Consider the following 25,151-nt stretch of genomic DNA (forward strand, 5'->3'; position numbering starts at 1 on the left):
GGGCTTGTGCAAGGAGGTAGAGGACCACCCTGGGGCATTCTGCCCTTAGGGAAGGGCTTTAGCTCAGTGGTAGAGCATACATTCCGGAGGTCCGTTCGTGAGTCGATCCAGGTTGCTGGGAGAAGCACCGTTCTGCACATGTGCAGACGGCAGTAGCAGCTTCTGTGCATGTTTAGTCAACAGAAGCCACTTCTGTGCTTGCACGAATCACAGCAAACCCAATATTTACTTCTGGGTTTGCCGCGGTCACAAGTCGGATTGTTCGTGAGTAGGGGCGGTGGTGAGTCGAGGTTGTACTGTACACCAATTCATAGAAAGGACAAAACAATATACAGTCATACCTCGGGTTGAATATGCTTCATGTTGAGCACGTTACTTCTGGGTTTCGTTGCTCACACATGCGCAGATGCTCAAAATGACGTCACACGCATGCGCAGAAGCGGCGAAAAGCAACGTGCGTGTGCACAGACATGCTGTCACTAGTTACGTTTGCTTCTGGATGTGAACGGGGCTCCGGAACGGATCCCGTTCACATCCCGAGGTACCACTGTACACAGATCAGCAAGCAAAGTATCAGAATTAATTAGACAAAACCACTACCAACAATTACAATCAATCATTTAAATCAGGGGTTTCCAAACTTTGGACCACAGGCCATTCAGGAGGTCCATCGTGTGTCTGTGGATTTGTGATTAAAGAGTCGGCACATCCATCACATTAAAAATTGCTTTTTAACTGTATTATTATGGCTTTTGAATAGTGTATACAATTTGAATATTGTATTACAATTTGCATTATAGGGAATTCAAACTGTAATCCAAGATATAATAAATGTTGTTGTTGTTTAGTCATGTCCGACTCTTTGTGACCCCATGGACCAGAGCACGCCAAGCACTCCTGTCTTCCACTGCCTGCAATTAAAAATCATCCAGCACCTAGCACAGCACATTATAATCACTACAACAGGCAGAAAAATCATTAAGTGTCCTCCAAGACCCTCAGCAAGTAGTCCATGGGGAGGGGGGAGTTTGGGAACCACTGATTAATAACTGGGAACCACAGATAAATAATTATAAGCAGCTAATGCAATAATGGCAAAAACATGATATATGAAATGGTTCCACCCCAAGTTAGTGGTTGAACACCCACACACCCACACCCAAATAGCAAGAGCAGGTGAAGAACTGGAGTAAACACACTGCAATTAGGAGTTAACAAAGGAAAGCTGTAACAAAATGCTACAGTGGGGAATGCTCCTGTTTAGCATTTCTGCCAGTGTGGGTGGTGTGGTTTTGGCCATGTAGTGGCACTCATCCCTGAACATCACCAATAAATGGAATGCCCTGCTGATATTCCTGTGGGCCGATGTCCCTGTCTTCCTTGAGGAAAGTACCCCCAAGCTGAGACTTAGACTGGATTCATGCATGTAGGAGGTGCCTCATTCTTTGGAGCTGGTCTAAGCACAGCAGCCACCCACCCACCCAGCCAGGTAAACAGAAAAGCAAGGCCGTTTGCACTGGGAGCAAAGTGCAACAGGCAACCAAGAGTGACAGACAAGAGAAGGGAGAGAAGGAACACAGCTTGGGGCTCTTGGAGCCAGAAACCATCTGGATTCAACTGCTGCGTGTTTCAGTTTCCCCCAAGACAGAACAGTACAATCCTGCAGACAGAGCTCTGGGATTGGATCTGGAGAACCTCCCTTCCACATCTCCAAAGTCTCTGCCGCAGAAATTTTGGCAAGCCAGCCTCACTTTCCCTATCGGACAAATGTGAGGAAGAGAAACCTGACTTTCTGGTGCTAGGTGAAAGAACAGAGCCAAGCGTGCTAGAAAACCTTTTCAATTAAAAGGAAGGAAAAGCACTACTGATATAAGTGATCAAAAACATTTTAGCAGTGCCAAAGAAGCTGTATGAAATATGAGAGCCATGATCCATTGAATGGTGCACTGGAGCATGAGCTGAGTGCCTCTCCACAATACAGTGGTACCTCGGGTTACAAATGCTTCAGGTTACAAACTACGCTAACCCAAAAGTAGTTGCTCTGGGTTGCGAAATTTGCCCTAGGGTGAGAATGGAAATCGCGCAGTGGCGACGTGGCGGCAGTGGGAGGCGCCATTAGCGAAAGCGCTCCTCAGGATAAGAACAGTTTTGGGTTAAGAACGGACCTCCAGAATGAATTAAGTTCATAACCCAAAGTACCACTGTATAAGCCTAGGAAGACTCTCTACCTAAACACCACTTTGCAAGCCCCTGCAAAGGTGGAGAATATACCCATAGCTCTGTCTAAGGAGTTCCTTCCCAGGAACACGTGGCAGACTTAACATTCAAATCATCCTGTACAATGGTGTTACTCTGCTGTTCCAAAGGCTGCCAACAACTCTCATCATACTTTGGGGCACAGTGTGCTTGTTGCAAGGCTTCCCCTTGCAGCAGCTGTCAAGACTATTCTGTTCCTGTGCTGCTACCACTATGACTCAATAACTTTATTTGTGTGTTTTGGAGAGAAGAGGACAGAATGGCATGAAAGTTCAAGAGCACATGGGTCGAAATTTATTTTACTCCTTGGATACTTTCCAGTAAAACTGGACAGAAATATCTCCCCCGCCTCTCCCCTTTTCAGTGACCCTGACTATTAGAGATGCTAGGATTTTTCGACCTACTTTTCTAAAGTTGTCCTGCAAGTATTCCCTACTTTTCCTGGTTAGCGTGAAGTCTCAACTCAGTTGCAGGATTTTATATTGTGTATCTGTTTGCCACCCTGGGCAACCTGAGGAGGAAGGATGGATATCAATTCAGTAAATAAAATCATCCTCATCCATTCTTACCCTTCTCCTGCCCCAACCTACACTTCAGCCTTCAAATGAGTGAACACAGTTGAGTTGTTAGCCTGGCTTGCACCTGCAAAGTATTGAGGGAGGACTCTCAAGCAACTTTTAAAAATGGTTTCTAACTTTGCTTAATTTTCCCACCATAAGAACCTAAGAGGACCCCTGAAGCTGGATCAGACCAAAGGGGTTTCATCTAGTCCAGCATCCTGTTTCTCACAGTGGCCAAATAGGTGCCTGCAGGAAGCCTGCAAGCGGAACGTAAGGGCAATAGCACTCTCATTTTTATATATAGTGTTATTTTTCATTTTCAGCTTTTACAAATATTTTGACAAGAAAAACCAAATCTTTACAAATCTACTTTACCTTCCCCTTGACTTCCCTCCCCTCCTTTCTGCCATTATTTATTTTATGCCTTTTTCTTACTGCATCTCCAATTCAAACGTATTTACAAAAATTTCCCTTATTTCCCCTTAATTGCTGCAAGAGCACTCTCCTGACCAGGTACTCCAATGACTGGTATTCGGAGTCATGGCGCCTCCGATCCTAGAAGTCATATAGTCATACAGCCAGTATGACTAGTAGTCTTTGACAGCCCCGTCCCCCATGTATTTTGGGGAAGTGCCATGTACAAATTTAATAAATAAAATAAAAGTACATCAGCCCGCCCACTTGCCTCCATTTTATCTTCACAGCCACCCTGTGATGTAGATTTGGCAAGTAAAAGTTACGTTCTGCACATGCTCATTACTTCCTTTGTCACAAGGCCAAACTGTCGCAATGCAAACAATGCCAGGGAAGCTCAGCCTTGGCAAAACGACAAGCTCCCTGGCACCCCTTTACCTGCCAGCGCCTTGATGCGAGAGCGCTCGAAAAGCCGGGCCGAGCTGTTCTCATTGTCCCAGTCTTCGTCGGCCACTTCCCAGCGGTTGTTGATGTCGTTGTACTGCTGCTGGATCTCCAGGCTGTCATAGTCGGTAGGGGAGAGGGTGCTGCTCATGGCGATTTCGGCAACAGGGCCAACGTCCGCCTTGAGGTGAAAGAGGGAACAGTGAGAGCCTTCAGGCACAAGGCCAACTCATACCTAACCAAGTATTCTTTTACGTCCATTCTAAAAAATGTATATACAGTGGTACCTCAGGTTACATACGCTTCAGGTTACACACGCTTCAGGTTACAGACTCCGCTAACCCAGAAATAGTGCTTCAGGTTAATAACTTTGCTTCAGGATGAGAACAGAAATCGTGATCCAGCGGCGTGGCGGCAGCAGGAGGCCCCATTAGCTAAAGTGGTGCTTCAGGTTAAGAACAGTTTCAGGTTAAGAACGGATCTCCAGAACGAATTAAGTACTTAACCCGAGGTACCACTGTACAATGGTACCTCGGTTGTTGAAAGTAATCCGTTCTTGGAAAACCATTCAGCTTCCAAAACGTTCAACAACCGAGGCGCAGCTTCCAATTGGTTGCAAGAGCTTTTTGCACTCAGAGGAAGCCATGTCAGATGTTCAAGTTCTGAGGAACGTTTGAAAACGGAAGCATTTACTTCTGGGTTTTCACTGTTCGAGAACTGAAACGTTCAACAAGGAGGCGTTTGGAAACCAAGGTACCACTGCACGTTTTTCTCTAACCGTTTAGGAGCCACAGATCCTCAGCTTTCTTAGGTGACGTACACGCTATCCCGTTAAAGTACATTCAAACCACGTTCCTTTTCTCTAAAAGAATTCTGGGCATTTTAGTTTACCCCTCACATACTTAAAATTCCCAGCAACCCTGAACAAACTAAGTGCCCAATAAGATACCTATCCACAGGTCACTGACGCAAAAGCTCTGCTCACATACTATGTAAAAGAATGAAAGTTCACTGTTCCCCTCCCTTCTTTCCATTTCCTCCCCTCTTTCTCCCCACTTCTCTTCCCCCCTCAACAAACTGAATGCCACTGACCTGTAAGGAGGACTCTGCGATTTGAAAACAGAGACACTGAATGTACTTTGGTTACTCATGAAAAATAAAATATACTAAATCACAAAGCTCAGAGTGAGTGGGAGTGAGGAGTACTTTGAATGTGCTTTAAAAGTGTAGAGTGTACGCAGGTGGTACATGACCCCAGTTAAGCTTGCAAAAATCTATCATTTGCCCGATAATAAATGTTGGAAATGTAAAGAAAATGAAGGCACATTCTTTCACCTCTGGTGGACGTGCCCAAGGATTAAGGCTTTCTGGGAAATGATATATAATGAAATGAAAAAGGTATTTAAATGTACCTTCCTGAAGAAACCAGAGGCCTTTCTCCTGGGCATAGTCGGCCAATTGGTGCCAAAGAAGGACAGAACATTCTTTATGTATGCTACAACAGCAGCAAGAATACTCATCGCAAAGTATTGGAAGACACAAGATTTACCCACTTTGGAAGAATGGCAGATGAAGGTGATAGACTATATGGGACTGGCAGAAATGACTGGCAGAATCCGAGACCAGGGAAGAGAGACAGCGGAAGAAGATTGGAAGAAATTTAAGGACTATCTTGGGAAATATTGCAAAATTATTGAATGTTAGAATGATGCTGGATTAGAAATTAAGTTTCAGCTGTAATGATTAAGTAAAAAGAAAAGAAAGGTTGAAAATTAATTGAAAACTAAGGGTAAGGATTTGCTGAATCAATAATTAGAACTGGAATACAAAAAGGGGAGGTATGAGGAGGTCTGGGAAGTAAGTTATAAGAAAACGAAGGAATGAAATTTTACTTGTTTTTAAACTGTTTTTAGTTTTGTATTTTTCTATTTTTTGTGTTAGTGTTTTGTTTTTGTTATTGGTTTTTTTTGTATAACCTTTGAAACTTTAATAAATATCTTTTTAAAAAAATAAAAGTGTAGAGTGTACGCAGCCTTATAGGGAGTCACCTTATACCTGGTTCCTGTAGCGCAATTACACCCACACTAATAGCAGCAGCAGCAGCAGCTCTCGGGGGGGGGGGGCGGCTTCTGACTGCAACACAGATGCTCTACCACCAAGCCACAGCCCTTCTTCCCCTGGCGTAGTATTTTCTACACCGACTCTATCCTGAGGACAGCTCAGTTGGTAGAGACTGTCAAATCTCAGGGTCATGGGTTTGAGCCCCACATTGGGCAAAGAATTCCTGCACTGTGTGGGGTTGGACTAGATGGCCCCCAAGGTCCCTTCCAACTCTACAATCCCATGATTCTTCAGGAGAGAAAAAGGAAAGGGAGCCTGAAAAGCTGCCTGCTAAGATTTTGGGGGGTAAGGGGCAGGAGAGTAACAGTCATAGCCTCACCCAAAGAATCCTGGGAAGTGTAGTTCATTAAGGGTGCTGAGAATTGTTAGGAGACCCCCATTCCACCCACAGAACTAGAATTCCTAGAGTCCAGGGTGCGAACTTGAATAAAATATTGGGTGGGGTCCAGTAAGCCCCGCTCCACATACTCAGTTACATGATGTGGTGCACACACACCATTTGAATGGCAATGCCCATTATTGGTGGAGGGGGGCCTTACTTCTATGGGCCAGATCCTTGAAAGGGTCCCTATAGGCATCACATCACATAGGTGTTAAGATCCATAGGAATCTTATCTGTGACCAACAGTAGGGAGAAAAAGGGCAGAGGAAGCCTGCCTTACACCACGTCAAGACTATTTGTCTGCCTTGCTCAATTCTGGCATCAGCTCTCCAGGGTCCCAGCAGAGATCCTTCCCACCACCAGATTCACTAATGGAACGGAGAACCTTCAACATGCAAAACAGGTGCTCTGCTAATGAGCTGCAGTTGCTCTCTCCAAAGGCCCTTTGTGCAGTTTTATTATTAATAGTAATTGGATTTGTTAATTGCTTGTTGCTCAAAGGTCTCCAAGCAACTTACATTTGAAAACATAAGCATAAATATGTTCGGTGGTTCTACTTGGGATAGCGTCAGTGAAGGTGCCAGGTGGATCTTACTCTTTCCAATCTCTCTCTCTCTCTCTCTCTGCCCCCCGCCCCGCAGTTAGGAAAAATGACTAAGGTTTCCTGAAACACCTTCCAGATGAACAGATTCATCACGTCATGCACCGCCATTTATCAGAAGCATCAGATGAAATGAACTCTATAGCACAAAAGCTTATTGTGCCATATAAAATGTTTGCTCGTCTTCAAGGTACTAAGGGATTCTCAGTTGCTTTTGCTGCAGCAGAGAAACACAGCTAGTCTTCTGGAAGCCTTTTAGAATGTGCACAGTTTTTTTTAAAAAAAAGTTGTAAAATCAGCTTTTGGCGAAGAGAGTGAGTGAGTGAGAAAGAGAAAATAGAGCTTGCAGTGATGCGGAAAATGTTTAAATCCTGCTCACAGCAGCCACAGCCAGCATGCAAAGGGATTTTTGTGGCGCTGCCACAAGCCCGCAAAGTTAGAATATTATCAGACGGACACACACAAACACAGAATACTCAGTGAAACTTTTAAAGGAAAATTCTCAAAATGCAACATAACCTCTGTGTGTGCATTCACAAATCCAAACGTGCTTCAATTCTATCTGCACTTATTACTTTACAAAATGCTTTCCATAGGCCTCAGTGCATTGCCAGTAATTCTTTAAGCCAGGGTGGAGAATCTCTGGTCCGGGGGCCAAATGTATCCCTCCAGACCACTCTACTTAGCCCACTGGGCCACATCCCCTCCTCAGCCACATCCCTCTGTCTCCAGGCTGCTCCCTTAATCAGCTATTAACCACCCCCTGGACCAATCCAACTGGTCTGCTCCTACTAATTTCATCAGCCATGATGTGCAGGAATCAAGAGGGCATGATGTCAGCCTCACTGCCAAAAACATTCTGCTCACATCCTCCAGCTGCAGCAACTGAAACTGATCCCATAATAAATTATTTGATGGTACACCAGCGACCTCCAATGGACCAGGGCCAATTGTGGCATCCAATTCAGAATGAATAAAAGTGATCTCGCCTTCAAAATGGCAAGCAAATCTCACACACAAGACTGCTTTCCTTGTCCGAACCAGCTAGTTGACTACTCTAAACAGCTCTGCTGGGCAATTCCCCAAGAATGCAGTTGACACCATGTAGCAGGACCGGCTGTGTGTTCATACCTGTTCGGTCAGACTGACTGCACTCTAGCCAACGCCCAGTCCAATTTATTGCCTGGAGTTCCTCAGAAAACCAAGCAGCATCCTGGACTCCATGTGGCTGGAGCGAGTCCTACTGTGCAGTCCTGTGTGTCTGTCTCCAGGCCACACACCCAACCAGTCTTCCTCTGCACCATCTTCAAGTGTTTTTGCCTGGCTGGAATATGTCCCTCAATAGCCACTGGCAATGTATCAATACATTGCCTGAAACCAGATTAGAGATAAAATCATGGGACTAATTTCAGAAATTTCCCATCAGGCAATGTAAGTAGTACCTTGGGTTACAGACGCTTCAGGTTACAGAGTCCGCTAACCCAGAAATAATACCTCAGGTTAAGAACTTTGCTTCAGGATGAGAACAGAAATCATGCTCTGGTGGTGCGGCAGCAGCAGGAGGTCCCATCAGCTAAAGTGGTGCTTCAGGTTAAGAACGGACCTCCGGAACGAATTAAGTACTTAACCCGAGGTACCACTGTATTGCAAATCCCTGGCCCTGCTTGCTGCCAGCATCACACAGTTCAATAAGGCCACCCAATGCTCGTCCACTTCCTCTGTGGCCAAGCTGCTGGCCTCAGGAGTGGGGATGACCTGCCTGCCTGCCTGCCAGCCAGAGCCTTAGTTTCCTTCTCTGGCCACACAAGCATTAACAGGCTGCTTCCTTCCTCCATTCCTCCTCACACCGAGCAGAACAATGGCTCCTGGTAGCAGCCGCTTGCGCAGCCACAGATCATTGGGGCAAGCTGCGGCTGGTGGGTCTGGGGAGGATGGCAGCTCTGCGGTGTTGTGCCATGTGGCACATCGACTGATGTGCTCTGCCTGGGGCAGCGCAACCCGCCCAGTCTCAACAGGAAGAGGCAGAAGCTGCACACGGTGAGGCTAATTGTCTCCATGGCCAGCAACGGCCTTCTTCCTTCCCGACATCGTAATATACCACCATATCATGAAGTTTTGCTGGCAATGCATTACAATGCTGAAAAGCAGGTATTGCCCAACCCTGCCCTTGAACTCTATTAACACCCCTTGCTCGTTTGGAGCTAGCCTGCTGTACAGATGTAAAAATCTACATTTGTCACTCTGCCGCCACTCACCATGGGCTCACGAACTCCGGAAGGTTGCCCAGCCTTAAGGGAATGCAGAGCTCAGGCTGAAAATGGCTCCTCAATCCTGCCTTGGAGGAACCTCTCCTAAACCTCACCACCTTCCCCAGCTCTGCTTTGCATCTGTGGCTCTCATCCGCTCCCTTCAGACAGGCCTCGTTTGTCACGGCTCCTCTGCTGAAACAGACAGCTTTTCTATTTACACTTTCACAGGGTGGCGGGGGGTGGGGGGACAGGACACCGTGGCCATCTGGCCTCCTGTCTGTCTGGTCTTCTTCAAAATGATGGATTGTGACGCTGCATCCCAAGTCCACCCAGGAATTCTCCAGCAGAATGACTTTTGCTTTGCTTCTATTCAAGCTCACTAACCTGCTCAGATGTTGGCAGGGAATTTAAGATTTATCCGGGGGGGGGGGGGGCATTTCAGCACTCTTTGTTAAATGAGTATTATCAGTTCACAGAAGTTAAATTCGGTCACTCTTGTCTTGCAAATTGTTACCATGAAATGGAAGGGCTTCATTACAAATCTTGTACAGGCAACCCCCACCGCACACTGGTTTACGCATGTTCAATATGTGTGCAATTGTGAACACACGCATTGCGCCGAACCAGGAAGTGACCCAAAAATGTCACAAAAAGGAGTGGAAGGGGGTGGGGTAGGGGGCAGAACAGACTGTTTGCAAAGCTCTTCCAAGGGTGTTTCCAATATACGCCTTTCCCTTTAGCGGAACAAATCCCAAGAAAGGTTCTCTTATGATAACCTCTGGCTCGGATATCTCAGTATCTGATGGTTTGATTACATCAACCTAACGTACAATCAAAGTCATTTGTTCAATATTGCTATCAGTGCAGAATAATTTTATACCAATCTGTATAAAACTGTTCCCCCCTGAGGTCTGCACCCTTGGTGGTTGCCTAGCTGGCCTAAGGATAGCACTGGCCCTGGCTGCAGTTGAATCCTGCACTGAGCAGGGTATTGGGCTTGGTGACCTCCCAGGTCCCTTTCAACTCGTAGAATTCTTCTGCCATGTTTTTTACAGATAGATGGCCCTTCTATGGAGGTGTAGTGGCTGCGGGGAGGGTGGGGAAGAGAAACTTCAACAGCCAAATTTCTCTGCATTGCAACTCTTATAAATTCTCTGAATAGCTCAGTCAGTACAGCATTAGACTTGTAATCTCGGGGTTGTGGGTTCGAGCCCCACATTGGGCAAAAGATCCCTGCATTGCAGGGGGTTGGACTAGATGACCCTTGTGGTCCCTTCTACGAGCCTCTGTCATAGTAACTCAAGCAAAGTGGAGGAACAGCAACGGCAGAGGCCAGCACCATCTGCACAGCAGACGGGGGAGCCTTTGGTCTTCCTGATGTGGCTGAACTACAACTCCCATGATCCCTGGCCATTGGGGATGCTTGCTGGGGCTGTTGGGAACTGTAATTTGGCAATGTCTGGAGAGTCAAATGTGCCCCACTCTTAAGGTAAAATGGTCAGGAGCCACTTATGTACCTGGGCAGCTGACATCATTTGTTCCCAGGGACCGTTCCCACTAAATCAGGGTTGGGAAACCTTTTATTTACTGGGGGTTGCATTCCCTTCTGCACAAACTTGGGGGGGGGAGTGCATACCAGCAGAGGGTGTGGCCAGATTCCAAAGTGGGTGGAGCCACAGGTGGAACTCTTACCTTTGAATACAGTGGTACCTCGCAAGACGAATGCCTCGTAAGACGAAAAACTCGCAAGACGAAAGAGTTTTTTCATTTTTTGAGTTGCTTCGCAAGACGAATTTCCCTATGGGCTTGCTTCGCAAGACAAAAACGTCTTGCAAGTTTGATTTTCAATGCATTCCAATGGGAATCCGTGCTTCGCAAGACGAAAAAACTCGCAGAATGAATTAATTTCGTCTTGCGAGGTACCACTGTAGTAGGCTACATTCCAACCATGAAAAGTCAGAGGTATCCATACACAATTAGACAAACACAAACCATCTTTCTTCCAAAGAAGCAAGTGACATTGTCACAAAAGCACTAGTGGAAGATGTGGCCTGGGAGAGTATTGAGAGACCTGTAGGGTAGCATTAGGCCACCTGGGCTTCAAATTCCCCACTCCTGCCTTATTTGTTTTTTCATTTATGGAATACAAGGTGTGAATTTAACAAAATATACCCGGCATCAAGTCTTTGGGCTGTTCTGCTTGCCAAGATGCAGCCGTGGGATGGTGCCCACAAATCTGCAGCCCTGCACTAAGGAGATGTATCCATCAACGGCAGCTGTTTCCCCTAGGACAGGTAGAACCCATTAAGGCTGGCACCAGGAGCAAGTGAGCGGATCTCAGGTTGTGGTGTGTGAGTTGGCAGGTGGCCTTCAGCACCGAACGCCGCTCACCCTGGGAGAAAATTACTTCTCTTCTCTGTGCTAAGTGGTTTTCCAAGGAGAGAAAAATCTAAAAGCAGCCCATCAGTTTCCCAAAGGACCAATAAGAAAGCATCGCACAAGTTTATGCGGACTTCATTCCTTACCTCCCAAAAAAGAATGAACCAAACAACTGAAGTTTTGTTTTCTTTAACAGCACCTCTGAATCTGTGGCACTTGCTCTCCAGCTCAGAGACAGGCAACCAGTCCCCCCCTCCACAAAGCAGATATTAAAGGGACTACTGTATTTTTTAATCCAAGGTGTGGCCACAATCTTGCAGTTATATTTGCAAGCAAAGGACCAAGTTTTCAAGTACAGTACAACCTTTTAGTTCCTGAAATTCATTCCGATTGTGCAGATCACGGATAGAACTCCAAAGGGTGTGTTGTTAGTGTGTGAAAATAGGCAAGACCCAAAGACCCCAGGCATGCACCTCCAGATGGTGATGTTAAACGCCATCCTGATGCCTGGGCATCTTCACTTGGTCGCAGGTGGCTGATAGCCAGGTGCAAAATGCGCCTGGCGAATTTTGAAAGCTGCTGCAGAACACTGTGGTGGTTAGATACTCTAACCACTACACCACATTTTCCGACACCTTAGGAATAAGAGAAGCTGCCTTGCCCAGAGCCAGATGACTGGTCCACCAAGCTCAGCACTGTCTACACCATGGGGAGGGAGGGAAACCTTGGGGCTGGGAGGCAAATGCGGACCTCAAGGCCTTTCTATCTGGCCCTCAGGATAATAATAATAATAATAATAATAATAATAATAATAATAATAATAATACTTTATTTATTATTTATTATTTATTATTTATACCCCACCCATCTGGCTGGGCTTCCCCAGCCACTCTGGGCAGCTTCCAAAAAAAATACTGTAATACATCAAACATGCTCCCTCCTCAGCCATATATCTTTCACTCACAGAATATCTATAAGCATTCCAAGGCTCTACAGGTTAAACTCTCAAGTGGTCCTGTTTTGCACCTTCCTTGAGTGTTTTGACCTGGCTGGGATCCGCCCTTGGACTCTGATAAGGCTTCTTGCTTGTCTGAATGGAGGACTGAGGGGCGTACAATTCAAAGTGCTGGGTTTGACCTATAAAGCCTTAAACGGCTCAGGACCGCAATACCTCAAGGACCGCCACTTTCCATATGAACCTACCCGGACCCTGGGATCATCTTCTGAGGCCCTCCTTCATGTGCCCCCTCCTTGAGAGGTTCAGAGGGTGTCAACACGAGAACGGGCCTTCTCTGCAGTGGCTCCTCCCCAGGGAAGTTCACCTGGTGCCTCCATTATACACCTTTAGGTGCAAGGCAAAAAGTTCCTTTGTCATCAGGCCTTTGGTTGAATTACCTCCTATGCCCTTTTAAAATGTGTTTTTTTGGGGGGGCAGGAGCTATTGGGTTGTTGTTTTTATTTTTATTATGTATTTTGTGGTTTTATATCTTGATTTTGTGGTTTTATATCTTGATTTTGTGGTTTTATATCTTGATTTATAGGGCGGTATATAAATTCAAATAATAATAATAATAATAGTGTGTAGAAACTAGCCAATGGAACCAAGGAAAAAATAACACTGCCTCTATCCCCTCCCACCACCGGCATGTGAGCCCCAGAAAGTTGTCCAGAAGGGAATGTAGTCTACACTGCCTGGCAATGCAGATTTCGAATAGACTACTTCCTACTCCTGCCAAGAGTTGGCAGGAATTGAACCAGGGAACTTCTGTATGCCAAGCAAGGCGTCTATCACCATGCTATGGCCCTTCCACTTCTTGCAAAAACCCTCTGCCCCGCCAACAGGAAACCCCCACCTGGAGCCAGCACTGTTCATTTGACTCTACACTGACTGGTAAGGATTGAACCCCTCTGAAAGCAAAGCAGCTCCTCCCATGAGTTTCAGGATGGAAGGGTGGAAATCTTGAACTAACCGGACAAATCCATGCATAACATGTACAGTGGTACCTCGGGTTACAAACACTTCAGGTTACAAACTCTGCTAACCCAGAAGTAGTTGCTCCGGGTTGCGAACTTTGCCCCAGGATGAGAACGGAAATTGAGCAGTGGTGGCGGGAGGCTCCATTAGTGAAGGCGCGCCTCAGGATAAGAACGGTTCCGGGTTAAGAACGGATCTCTGGAGCGAATTTAGTTCGTAACCTGAGGTACCACTGTACTCTAGCATTGTGCTATGACCCTGCCCAGCCACACACGCAGCAATGATGAGTGAGCCATTCTCGCTCCTGGCCTGCCCCACTCTGCAGGGCTGTTGTAATAATTCTTTAATAAAAGGAAAGCATTGTTTTGTATCCACCTCATCCAAGTTTAAGGCACAGCTGCCAGACCCCCACTTACACAGAAAGTCAGCCTGGTTCTGCCAATCTGAATGCCACGCTGTCCGAGTATTCAGCTCCCCACGGCTGCGTGTCTGTTCGAGAGCTTGTTCTTTATACAAGGACCTGTAACACACAAACACAGAGAAGAGAAATGTTTAGCCTCTTTACTTGATTATTAACCTGCACCATTCTCAAGGCCCGGAAATAGGCAACAACGCACTTTAAACACAATGTGTACAATGCTCAAATTCGTTTGCTTCACAACAGTTGTTGTCTGCAAGCCCCTTCCTTCACTCACTGAACGGTGGATGTCACAGAACATCCACAAACATTGTAAGTCTTCATGGGGAAGATGTCAGCAAAAGAATGTTAACAAACAGTATTGCTTCTGTGTGGCCAAGTGAAAGGTCAGCTGCCCACAAAAGGATTTGTTTTGGGGCAGGAAAAGAGAAGTCAGGCCTGTCTACTCAGAAGTAAGTCCTACTGAGTTCAATAGAACTTACTCCCATGTATAGCACTGCAACCTTGGAGCTTAAGAGAATGGAGGTCAGGAAACCAAGGAGATAATGTTGCTGTGTAAGAAAGTAAATTTCATATTGGAGTACTGTGTCCAGTTCTGGTTAGCAAATCTGAAGGAGGACCACCACAAACTAGATTGTGTCCAGAGGATGATGACATGGATGGCAAGGAGTCTGAAAATATGGCCCTAATAGTTAAAATGTATTGGTACGTTTAGCCTGGGGAAGAGAAGATTAGGCCTAGGGGTAGGCGATAGCTGTCATCAAATATCTGAAGGGCTGTCACACAAATGGTGGAGCAAACAGTGCCCTTCCTGCTCTAAAATTCACCCGTCCTGAACTGATCCAACCAAATATTTAGCTGCAGATTTGCAGAATATATTGATTATAAACAGAGACAAATAGGCTGTGTAGACATTGTGAGCTTAAACGCAGCTAGGTTCCTTTTCTCAGTTTGGATCTAATCTCATTTGGGGTGGAAATGCATCAAACTGCAAGTATTCCATTAAAAAACAGCAGGATAAATATGGATTGTCGCTAACCCCCTGGGTCCGCTGCTTCCCAAACCAGCAGTGGAAGCACACTGGGAGCAGAGAAAACAAAGAGTCTGTACACACATGCCAGGAAGGCAGCCGTTATATACCGGTACACAAGAGCCATGTAAGAGGAAGAGAGCCATTAAAATATTACAAGTGGATTAAGCAGCATCATAACTTGCATTGTATGAGGAGTAACTTCCTCCCTGCGGCTGGGCAGGGCCCACAGGTAAGCAAGGCTGCAAGCAAGACAGGGCAGGGTGCCTTTTTTACATAAATGATGGGAGGAGGGCTCAGCTACACTTACAGTTGTCCCATGCCTAGAAAGCCCAGTCAGAATGATTTTATGCTTTCTAGGCAAGCGTCTGAGCAGTTTTTCCCTTTGACCTGCTGTTTCACCCCCAGAAAACCCGCTCTTTCGTGATAAATTGGAACAAACAGCAGTCCATGGAAAACCCAGCATTAAACTGCGGGTTTCCCCGGAAGAAAGTGGCTGGGCAAATGGAAGTTTGAGTGAGCCCAGAGTATGATCTGGGTTCAGCTGTTCTGGGAAGCTGCTTCTGGGAAGCAATCACAAGACAAATAGATCCCCCTGATTCTGCTTTCGCTGTCTGAAGTATCACAGATAATCCGGCAGTGCCAATAGCTGATGCTGTTGTTGCTGCAGCTCAGAGGGAGAGAGCATCCCAATGGGAAATTGCAGGTGGTCTCTCCACAGAGAGGTGGCGGGACATGGCTTGATATCAGAGAAACCAACACGGCACAGTACAGTTGTACACGGCTGGCTCTTCCACGACAAAATTGATTCTGTTTGGTATCTTCTGCATTTAAAATGCCAACAGATCTTTACCCTCACCCCAAACCCTGACTCAAATCTGCTTTGGCAAAGCTCAGCAATAGACCTGGGATAACTCGGTTGGTAAAGCACGAGACTCTTAATCTCAATCTTAATCTCCCAAAAAACAATAAAATGTAGATAGGAATAAAATACCCAGAGGGCAGGGCAGGGCAGAGAGCATGGATTTATCAGATCTTTTTATTTGAGTCCCAAGATCTACCAACCACTCTTCCTTCCTTCTTATAGCTACTACAAACTGCAGACCAGGGTTTCCATCAGCCCCATAATTTTTTCATTCTCCTGCTGCCTCTTCCAGGTTTGGTTTCATTGCTCAACCAACCAACTTGAAGATGAGTTCCAATTAATCAAAACCTTGCATACATCCTTTGCAACTGCCTAATGAAATAACCGTGTTGCCTAAAAAACAAAAGACCCATTGCCACCCCAACAAAGCCAGCGCCTTCCTTCCCCAGAAATATCTGACAATCAGAAGGTTTGGCTGCAAAGGATACACTGGGGCTGCCAGTCAGCAAACCAACAAGCAGTGTCCACCCCTCTGGAAAATGGAGATCTGGGTCACAGCCCCGATGACTCAGACTCCCTGTGGCAGTTGTGGTGCCAAATCCAGGTCAAGCAGCCAAACCAGGTCACTTGGCTTGCCCTGCCTTCTTATCTTCTGGGGGCTCATGTGCCCGCCACCTCTGCTCCAGGCAAGAAAGAAATCAACACAGAACAGACGGCAGATGCAGCCTTTTGGAAAAGTGACAGGCGGCAAATGTACAGCTGAGGCCCGAAACTGCCGCCGGGGAGTCCGGAGGAAAGTTTTAAGCTGCGATGAAAATGCAACCTTTGCACAAAGGCCTGGTACGAAAACGCAGGCGTGCCCACAAGTATTTACAAAACCATTTGCTATCTTCCCATTTTGCATGTAGACAGAACCCTGCCCTGTTGCAGAGAACATTTACTGAATTCATCGCAATACTAGAATTTGGGGACATCCCATGAAGCTAAATAGCGAAAGATTCGGAACAGACAACAGAAGGTACCGTATTTTTGGTCTATAAGACTCACTTTTTCCCTCCTAAAAAGTAAGGGGAAATCTGTGTGCATCTTATGGAGTGAATGCAGGCTGCGCAGCTATCCCAGAAGCCAGAACAGCAAGAGGGATCGCTGCGCAGCGATCCCTCTTGTTGTTCTGGCTTCTGAGATTCAGAATATTTTTTTTCTTGTTTTCCTCCTCCAAGAACTAGGTGCGCCTTATGGTCTGGTGCGTCTTATAGAGTGAAAAATACGGTAGTTCTTCACACACAGAGTTTAAACTGCAGCATTCCCTCCCCTAAGACACAGTGACGGTCAAAACTATCCTGCAAAAACAGGATGATGTTTAGGGTTCAAGGGTGCCTAAAAGTAAGCTCTTTGCCTGCAAGATGACCCCAGGTTCTATCCCTGGTATCTCCAGGTAGGGCAGAGGAAGAAACCACCTGGGGTTGTGGCCAATAAGTTCTACTCAGAGTAGACCCACTGAAATCAATAGGCCTAAATTAGTCAAATAGAACTATCATTGGCTACAGCCCCTCACCTCAAGCTCTAGGGAGATGCTGGGCTAGAAAGACCAATGAGCTGACTTATTAGAAATCTTAAAACAGTGCAGCCGATGACCAAGACTCAAAATCGCCACATTTTTAAAATCCATTTGTTCCAAGGCCTCAACTAGGGTCCAAGTCCCTGGAGTCTTGTTATCAGTAGCTAGGCTAAATCCTGGAGTATGAATAACATCTTAGGAACTGTACTGATGAAGGGCAGTTTAAAAATATTTTTTTTAATTAATAAATAAGAAAGCTACCTCTGAGCATGGGCAGAATTTCTTTCCTCCACCCCCCGTCAACCCCAAGCAGTCCCTTCCCTCAGCACACATTTTTGAGTTCAGGGGCAGCCTGCTTCAGATAACACGCTTAGGCAGGCTTTTCAGTTTAAGGATTAAGTCCACGATCCATTACCTAAACACACATGCACAAATCTGATTTCCTCCTTCCCACTTCACTTGTTCCAGCTAATTCACAAAGTAGATTTTTTTAAAATAAATAAATAAATGCTTAAAAAAAAAAAAAGCGCACCGGCACATTTTTAGCATGTTCACCTTGAGATTTTATCACTAAGGGCTTTAAAAAAGGAGGTGAGGACTTCCCTTTTCCAAACTGTTCCCATCCTCTAGACTCCAACTGCAGGTCCAGTTTGGCTGCTCGCTCCCCACCCACCCCACCAAAAAAAAAAAAAAGAAACCTTCAGAGGGCAAGAGAGAAAGCTAGTCAACAGTCAAAGCATCCAATTTTGCATTTTACACTGAGAATTTGGGGAGGAAAATTCAGAGTGGGAGAAGCAGAGGCAGGAAATCAACAAATGTGTTCAAAAGTTTAAATACTAATTTCTTTGCTTTATGTTACCCGATCAACAATTACTCTTTCCAGAATTACCAGAAAGCAATTGGTTTGTGATGCCTTCCCTGGATTTCAGGTTTAGCTAGCTGCCTTATTGGGAGGGGGGAGGGGGGAGGAAAACATTAATGTAACCTTCCACACCTCTGGCAATAAGAAATGAGATTTCCCGATACCAGCCGCTATTGTGCCCTGGCTATCAGTACCATCCCAACACCAAACCTAGGAGCATCAGAGTGGCTAATCCGCAGATTACGTGGGCCAATTGACTAGTTTATTCTTAGCTTTGGACTGCCAAAGGGAGCTTATACTCTTAAGGACTCCAGCTATGGACCTGTACACTGCCTGTGTTTTTTCAACAACAACGAAAAGGACTCCTCCCCACCCAACAACAATGAGGACTAGAATTCTTTCTTCTAGTAGCACCTTAAAGACCAACTAAGTTAGTTCTTGGTATGAGCTTTCGTGTGCATGCACACGAAAGCTCATACCAAGAACTAACTTAGTTGGTCTTTAAGGTGCTACTAGAAGGAAAATGTTTTTTGTTTTGACTATGGCAGACCAACACGGCTACCTATCTGTAACTAGAATTCTTTCGTTTGTTAAAACAAATAAAAAATAGGGATTTTGATTTCACAGGCAGTCAGATTCTATATAGAATGGAAAACCTTTATTTAACTTAGGGCTCGCAATGCACACCTTGCTTTTAAAATGTGGGGGGTTCTTCTCACACCAACACCTGCCCCCCCCTCCAAAGTAGGCTTTTTTAAAAAAAATCTGGGGGCAGGCTCCTGAGTGCCAGCCCAGAGCTTCTTTTTCAAGGTCTGGAACACAGCAGGGGAGAGAGTCTCCTGAACATGTGCAGAGTGTCCACCATCAACACTTAAGTGAGCATTTTAGGGGGAGTAAAGTTACCAGGCCAAAGCGTACGGCTTTCAAAGGAAGGCTTAAGTTCCAGCACTCCTTTTTGCATAAAATGTGCACTAATTGAAGCCTCATTTGATATTTTGCATAAAAGCTAAAAGCAGCACATATGTCGCCACCCCAGCAGAGCGGGATTTATTAGCTGTGTCCAAACAAATATGGGGATTTCTGCCAATATTCTTCATTGCTGCCCCCCCCCCATCACCCTGAAAAACCCTTCTCCTTGCACTGCTAATACCATGAAGACTTAATCCAGACACTGATTGGATTGAGAGCCAACAGCAGAAGGGGCCTAAACAGGCACATGAGCCAAGAAAGCAGGACATGTTTGCACCGCAAGCGTGAACTCTGAACTCTGCAATCGTTTGCGCTCCCCACTCCAGCAACCTCCAAAAACAAACCCAATTTGAACGGTGCTGCTGGCGTATATAAAATGAAATTCTTCCCCACAACGTCATATATACAACCTTTAATGCAAAAGAGAACATCAAATCAAAGTGTCAACCTTTGTCAGGAGTATCCAGCTCTCCATTGCCAAAAATTCCCTGAATATTACCCCCCAAAAGAGGGGAAATAGCACTCAGCCTCAGAACACCTGGAAAGGCGAAGATTCAAACCCTCACTTGAGGTAAGGGGAAATGGGTAACAGCCTAGTTTGTGCCATAGAAACACAACACTACAAATCTAGGCCTGAAGGAATACTAAGATGGGCTCGCCGTGCCACGTGTCAGCCCATATTCCCCAAAAAGACATGGCGCAAATGTCTGAACGACTGTGGCAGTTCAAAAAAGCCTTTAGGGAAGAATGGCCGGCTATAGATACGAGGAGCATTGATTAAAGATTCCCCCTGACATACTTCCCCATGCACTGAGACAAACGAAACTGGGCACAGTTATTAGTCCATCTCTACATAGCTACCGGCAAGAGTCACACACTTCTCCCATCGCTTTATGCAGCTGTGGAGACCTCATCTGTAGAAGTCGGCAGGTTGCCTCAGAAGCCACAACTTGACATCAGAAATCAGCATTTCATTGTATGGAAAAAGCTTGCCCTTCAAAAATAACTTCATGGTTGGAAAGAGGTGGAAGTCCAATGATGTGAGGTCAGGAGAATAAGGAGGATGAGGAAGGATTTCATAGTCACAGGACCATGCTTCCATCGGTGCAACGTGCAAGTTGTGAATCAAGGCATTATCTTTCTTTTTTTAAAAGATTTTTATTGAAGTTTCAAAGATTTATATAAAAACAAAACAAAAGTACAAACAAACAAAAATAACAAAAAACAAGTATAATTTCAATCCCTTATTTTCTTATAACTTACTTCCCCGACTTCCTCATACCTCCCCTTTCTGTATTCCAATTTCTAATTTATTAATTCAGCAAATCCTTTCCCTTGTTTTTCATTTAGTTTTTAACCTTTCTTTTCATTTTACTTATCCATTACAGCTGGAAACCACGTAATTTCTAAACCAACGTCATTCTAACATTCATTAATTTTGCAATGTTTCTTAAGATAGTCCTTAAATTTCTTCCAATCTTCTTCCGCTGTCTCTCTCCCCTGTGAATCAAGGCATTATCCTGCAGGAGCATTATCCTTTGGTCAGCATACCACGCCTCTCGATTTTGATGGTCTTCTGAAATTTCAACAGCAGTGAAGCGTAGTATGGCCCAGTAATTGTGGTACCCTTTGCCAGGAAATCCATCACCACTACTCCATGCTGGTCCCAAAAGACCGTGAGCATGACCTTGCCCACTGACGGTTGGACACATGCCTTCTTTGGAGGTGCTGAGGCAGAGTGCTTCCATTGTTTGGACTGGGATTTATAATGATGGACCCATGTTTCGTCCTGAGTAATTAGTCTGGCGAAGAAGTCATCATGGTTTTGTGACACATGGCCAAAGGAGCCTGTGAGCATGTGACTCGTTCCTGCTTCTGGAAAGGCATCAGCAGCTGGGGAACCCACCGTGCAGACACCTTTCCCAAATGGTCATGGGTGATTTTTTCTACAGAGCCCATACTGATCTTGACATCTGCAGCTAGTTGGCGAATGCTTACATAGCGATCCTCCAAAATGGCGGCCTCCACTTGCCAGATGGTGTCATTCATCAATGACCAACTGTGGTTGCCCAGGAATGGCAGCCGTTCCACTGAAGTCTGACCACACTTGAACTGACGATGCCAGTGCTTGACGTCATACGATGGGGCATCTTCCCCATAAGTCCCTTTCATCTCACTGAACGTCTCCCGTGGTGTGTGCCCTTTCAAGTACAGGAACCTGATGACCACTCTGCTTCAACTGGTTCCATTATCAGACATTACTCCACATTAGCACCAGTAACAGATAAACTGTTAGGAGTTCAGAGCTACAAATTACCACATTACCTATGGAGAGTTGTATCATTGCTGTGATGGGACGATGAGCTGCTTGTGCGTAAAATGCAAGTCCCTCAGAGTTTGATCAGGTTTTCAAACCTCTGCCTGTGACGGAGCCCCTCCAGCATGGCTGCGTCAATCACTAGTAGAATCCGAAAGTGGCTGCTTTCGGAATCTTTTCCAACATAAAAGCTCTTTAACGGAAACACGTCGTCTGGCCTCTCGGCGTGACAGTTTCCGGCGAGGTGTGGGTGTCCCTATAGGAGGTCCTGAGACCTCCCCACTGTTTTCGCTGGAAGCGTCTCTGAGCCATCCCTCCGACTCACTTTCCCTTGGAGTTCTTGCTCGCCCTCTACTGGTTCCCTCTTCCGCTGCTACTCCTCTCTCAACCTCAGTGAGCCTTTGCGCCCCCGGCGCTTTAGATGGCAGTTCCCTGACATCCACCTCCCCTCCAGGGCCCCCTTCACCCCCTCCCGTCTCCTCCCCTACTGGCGGTGAGGAGGTAAAACCCCTGAAAGAACCTCCCTCATCTTCCGACGTCGCGAACACTTCCCTCCACTTGTTGCTGTTCCTACTCTCTCGGTAATCTTCGTCATCGGAGTCCACTCCCTCTTCCAACTCCGACTCCGCGAACCCTTCCATTTCCTCTTCCTCATCGGTGGTGCCGAAATACTCCCTCCTAAACCTTGCTATCGGCTGAGGTTTCCTCGGGAACCTTTGGTGGAACGTTTCTGTTAAAACCTCGTCATTGACTTCCTCTGCACTTACCCAGGTGTTTTCTGACTCCGGTTCCCCTTCCCACGCCACCAAATACTCCACCTGATTTCCCTTCCACCTGGAATCGAGGATTTCCGCTACATGGTTGCGGCGTTCCCTCTCTTCCAAGGCTGGTCCCCTGACGTACTCCCCTTCACGTCCCCCCCTGTATGGTGACAGTAACGACCTGTGGAACACTGGGTGCAATTTCATGTGGTTGGGTAATCGGAGTTTGAAAGCTACCGGGTTGACCTGCTGAATGACCTCAAAGGGTCCCAATCTTCTGGGCCTCAATTTCTTACAACCCCCTTTGAACGGCAACCCTTGGGTTGACAACCACACTTGATCCCCCACCCTTATGGTTTCACCTTCCCTTCTGTTCTTGTCTGCCTGCTTCTTATATTGTGCCTTAGCCCTTTCTAAGTTGAGCTGGAGCTGATGATGGATCGCTTCCATCTCTTCTACAAAATGTTCAGCCGCTGGGACGCTCCATCTCTCCCCTCCTTCCCCTGGAAATGCCCTGGGGTGACACCCGTAATTAGCCAAAAAGGGACTCATCCCTGTGGACACATTCTCCGCATTATTGTAGGCAAATTCTGCCAACGCCAACTTTTCGACCCAATCGTTCTCTCTGTCAATGACATAACACCTCAGATATTGTTGAAGAATGCCATTTGCTCTTTCCGCCTGCCCGTTGGTTTCAGGGTGCCGGGCAGTTGAAAAATTGACTTCCACGTGCAGCAAGCTCATGAGCTTCCTCCAGAACCTGGAAGTAAATTGTTTGCCGCGATCTGAGATCACCCTCAAGGGAGCCCCGTGCAACCTAAAGATGTGTTCTACAAACAACTTCGCTGTTTCTTCCGCTGTGACTGCATGTGAGCATGCTACAAAGTGGCACATCTTAGTTAACAGGTCTACTACTACCATGATGGCTGTTTTCCCCTTGGACTTTGGCAGATCCGTCATAAAATCTATTGATATCGCTTCCCAAGGCCGTTCTGGTGTGGGTAATGGTTCTAATAACCCTGCCGGCGCCCTTCTTTCCCCTTTGGCTCGCTGACATTGGTCACACCCTCTTACATACTCCCTTACATCTTCCCTCACCTTAGGCCACCAAAATTCCCTGGTAACCAACCACATGGTCTTGTGTTGTCCAAAATGTCCCGCCGTGGGGCTATCATGCAACTGCTTGAGTACTCTCCCCCTCAATTCACCTTCGGGTATATACAGTGCCCCTTTGTAATACAATGCCCCATTTCTTTCCTCAAAACCTCCGGGACTCTCGCCCTCCCCCCTGAGACCTCTGAGCTTATCCTGGGCATATTCATCATTTTCCGTTTCCTCTACCAGTTCTCGTTGCCCCACCAGCGCCGCCCCACACACCCAGCGGTCCTCAGGGATGACATGTCTCTCTTCGATCACCCCCTCCCCTTCCCAATACTCTGGTTTGCGTGAGAGCGCGTCCGCCCTGACGTTTTCTGGGCCTGGCACATAACAAATTTCAAAGTTGAATTTGGAGAATTCCTGTGCCCATCTCACTTGTCGTTGGTTGAGCACTCGAGCTGTTCTCCAATACTCTAAATTCTTGTGGTCGGTGCACACTTGCACCTTGTGTTGTGCCCCAATTAATAAATGTCTCCACCTCCGGAATGCTTCGTGAATGGCAAGTAGTTCCCTGTCATACACCGTGTAATTCCTCTCGGATTTATTCAGCTTCCGCGAGAAGAAGGCACACGGTCTCCACTCCGACGCACTCCTCCCCGGTTGAAGAAGGACCGCCCCTACCGCCCGGTCGGATGCATCGGTTTCCACTCTCATGGGTCTTCGTAAATCCACATGCAGAAGTTGTTCTTCCGAGGCGAAAGCCCTTTTCAGTTCTTCAAAGGCTCGATCCGCCTCTACCGTCCAAACAAATTTCTTCTTGCTGCTGAGGCAGTCGGTGATGGGCGCCGTCAAGTGGGCAAAGTTCTTGATGAACTTCCGATAAAAGTTCCCAAACCCCAAGAATCTTTGCACGTCCTTCTTGGTCTTCGGTGTCTTCCATTCCAGTACCGCTTGGACCTTGCCTGGATCCATGGCCAATCCCTTGTCTGACAAGCGGTACCCCAGGAATTCCACCTCCTTGGTATGAAACTGGCACTTCTCCAGTTTCACCCACAGCTGGTTGGCTTGCAGCCTGCCCAACACTTCTCGAACGTCCCTCACATGCTGTTCCTCATCTTCCGAATACACCAACACGTCGTCTAAAAAGGCCACACAATTCTTGTAGAGCAAAGGTCCCAGAACGTGGTTTATAAAAGCTTGAAAACACGCGGAGCCCCCTTGTAGACCGAAGGGCATAACGAGGTATTCAAAGGCTCCCAAAGGGGTAAACATGGTGGTCTTCCATTCATCTCCCTTCCTTATGCGTATCAGATTGTACGCCCCCCGCAGGTCCAGCTTTGTAAAAATCTTTCCCTTCCTTACTCTGGTCAAAATGTCATCAATTCGGGGCATAGGGAAAGCCAGGGGCTCCGACACTGCATTGAGGGCCCTAAAGTCACACACCAGTCTCGGTTTGTCTGTGTTCTTTTTGTCCACAAAAAACACTGGGCTGCCCCCCACCGCTCGGGACTCTCTGATGAAACCTCGCTTCAGGTTTTTGTCAATGAACTCCCTCAGCTCCTGCATCTCCCTGTCTGACATGGCGTACAGCTTGCCTACTGGGAGTTGGGCCCCAGGGAGTAGGTTGATTTGACAGTCAAAGGGTCTATGCGGTGGCAGTTTGTCTGCTTCCCTTTCGCTGAATACGTTGCTCAGATCTGCGTATTGCGGGGGCACCTTCCCTTTGTCCATTACTTCCATCCCAGCTAGGGTGACTCTGTCTCCTCCCGAAACCTTCCCCTCCTTGCAGTGTTCTAGGCAATGCGCTGACCCAAAGGAGACCACCCTCTGATGCCAGCCCACTAGCGGATCGTGTAGCGCCAGCCAGCTCATCCCCAAAATGATGGGCGCTC

The 25,151-nt window shown here is 46.6% G+C and overlaps 1 protein-coding gene across 1 annotated transcript in view; it reads right to left on the minus strand.

Moving 5' to 3' along the window:
- Positions 1 to 25,151, minus strand: part of SPTBN2 (spectrin beta, non-erythrocytic 2) — a 98,580-nt gene that overhangs the window by 51,847 nt on the left and 21,582 nt on the right. The window contains exons 2-3 of the mRNA XM_081892185.1: positions 13,798 to 13,901; positions 3,669 to 3,855 (exon numbers count right to left, since the gene is read on the minus strand). Coding sequence (XP_081748311.1) covers positions 3,669 to 3,825 — 157 coding nt within the window. The 5' untranslated portion in view covers positions 3,826 to 3,855; positions 13,798 to 13,901. The remainder of the gene's footprint in view (positions 1 to 3,668; positions 3,856 to 13,797; positions 13,902 to 25,151) is intronic.

This window comes from Podarcis melisellensis (genome assembly GCF_964234715.1).
Source record: "Podarcis melisellensis genome assembly, chromosome: 16".
In the NCBI taxonomy this organism is placed as follows: domain Eukaryota; kingdom Metazoa; phylum Chordata; class Lepidosauria; order Squamata; family Lacertidae; genus Podarcis; species Podarcis melisellensis.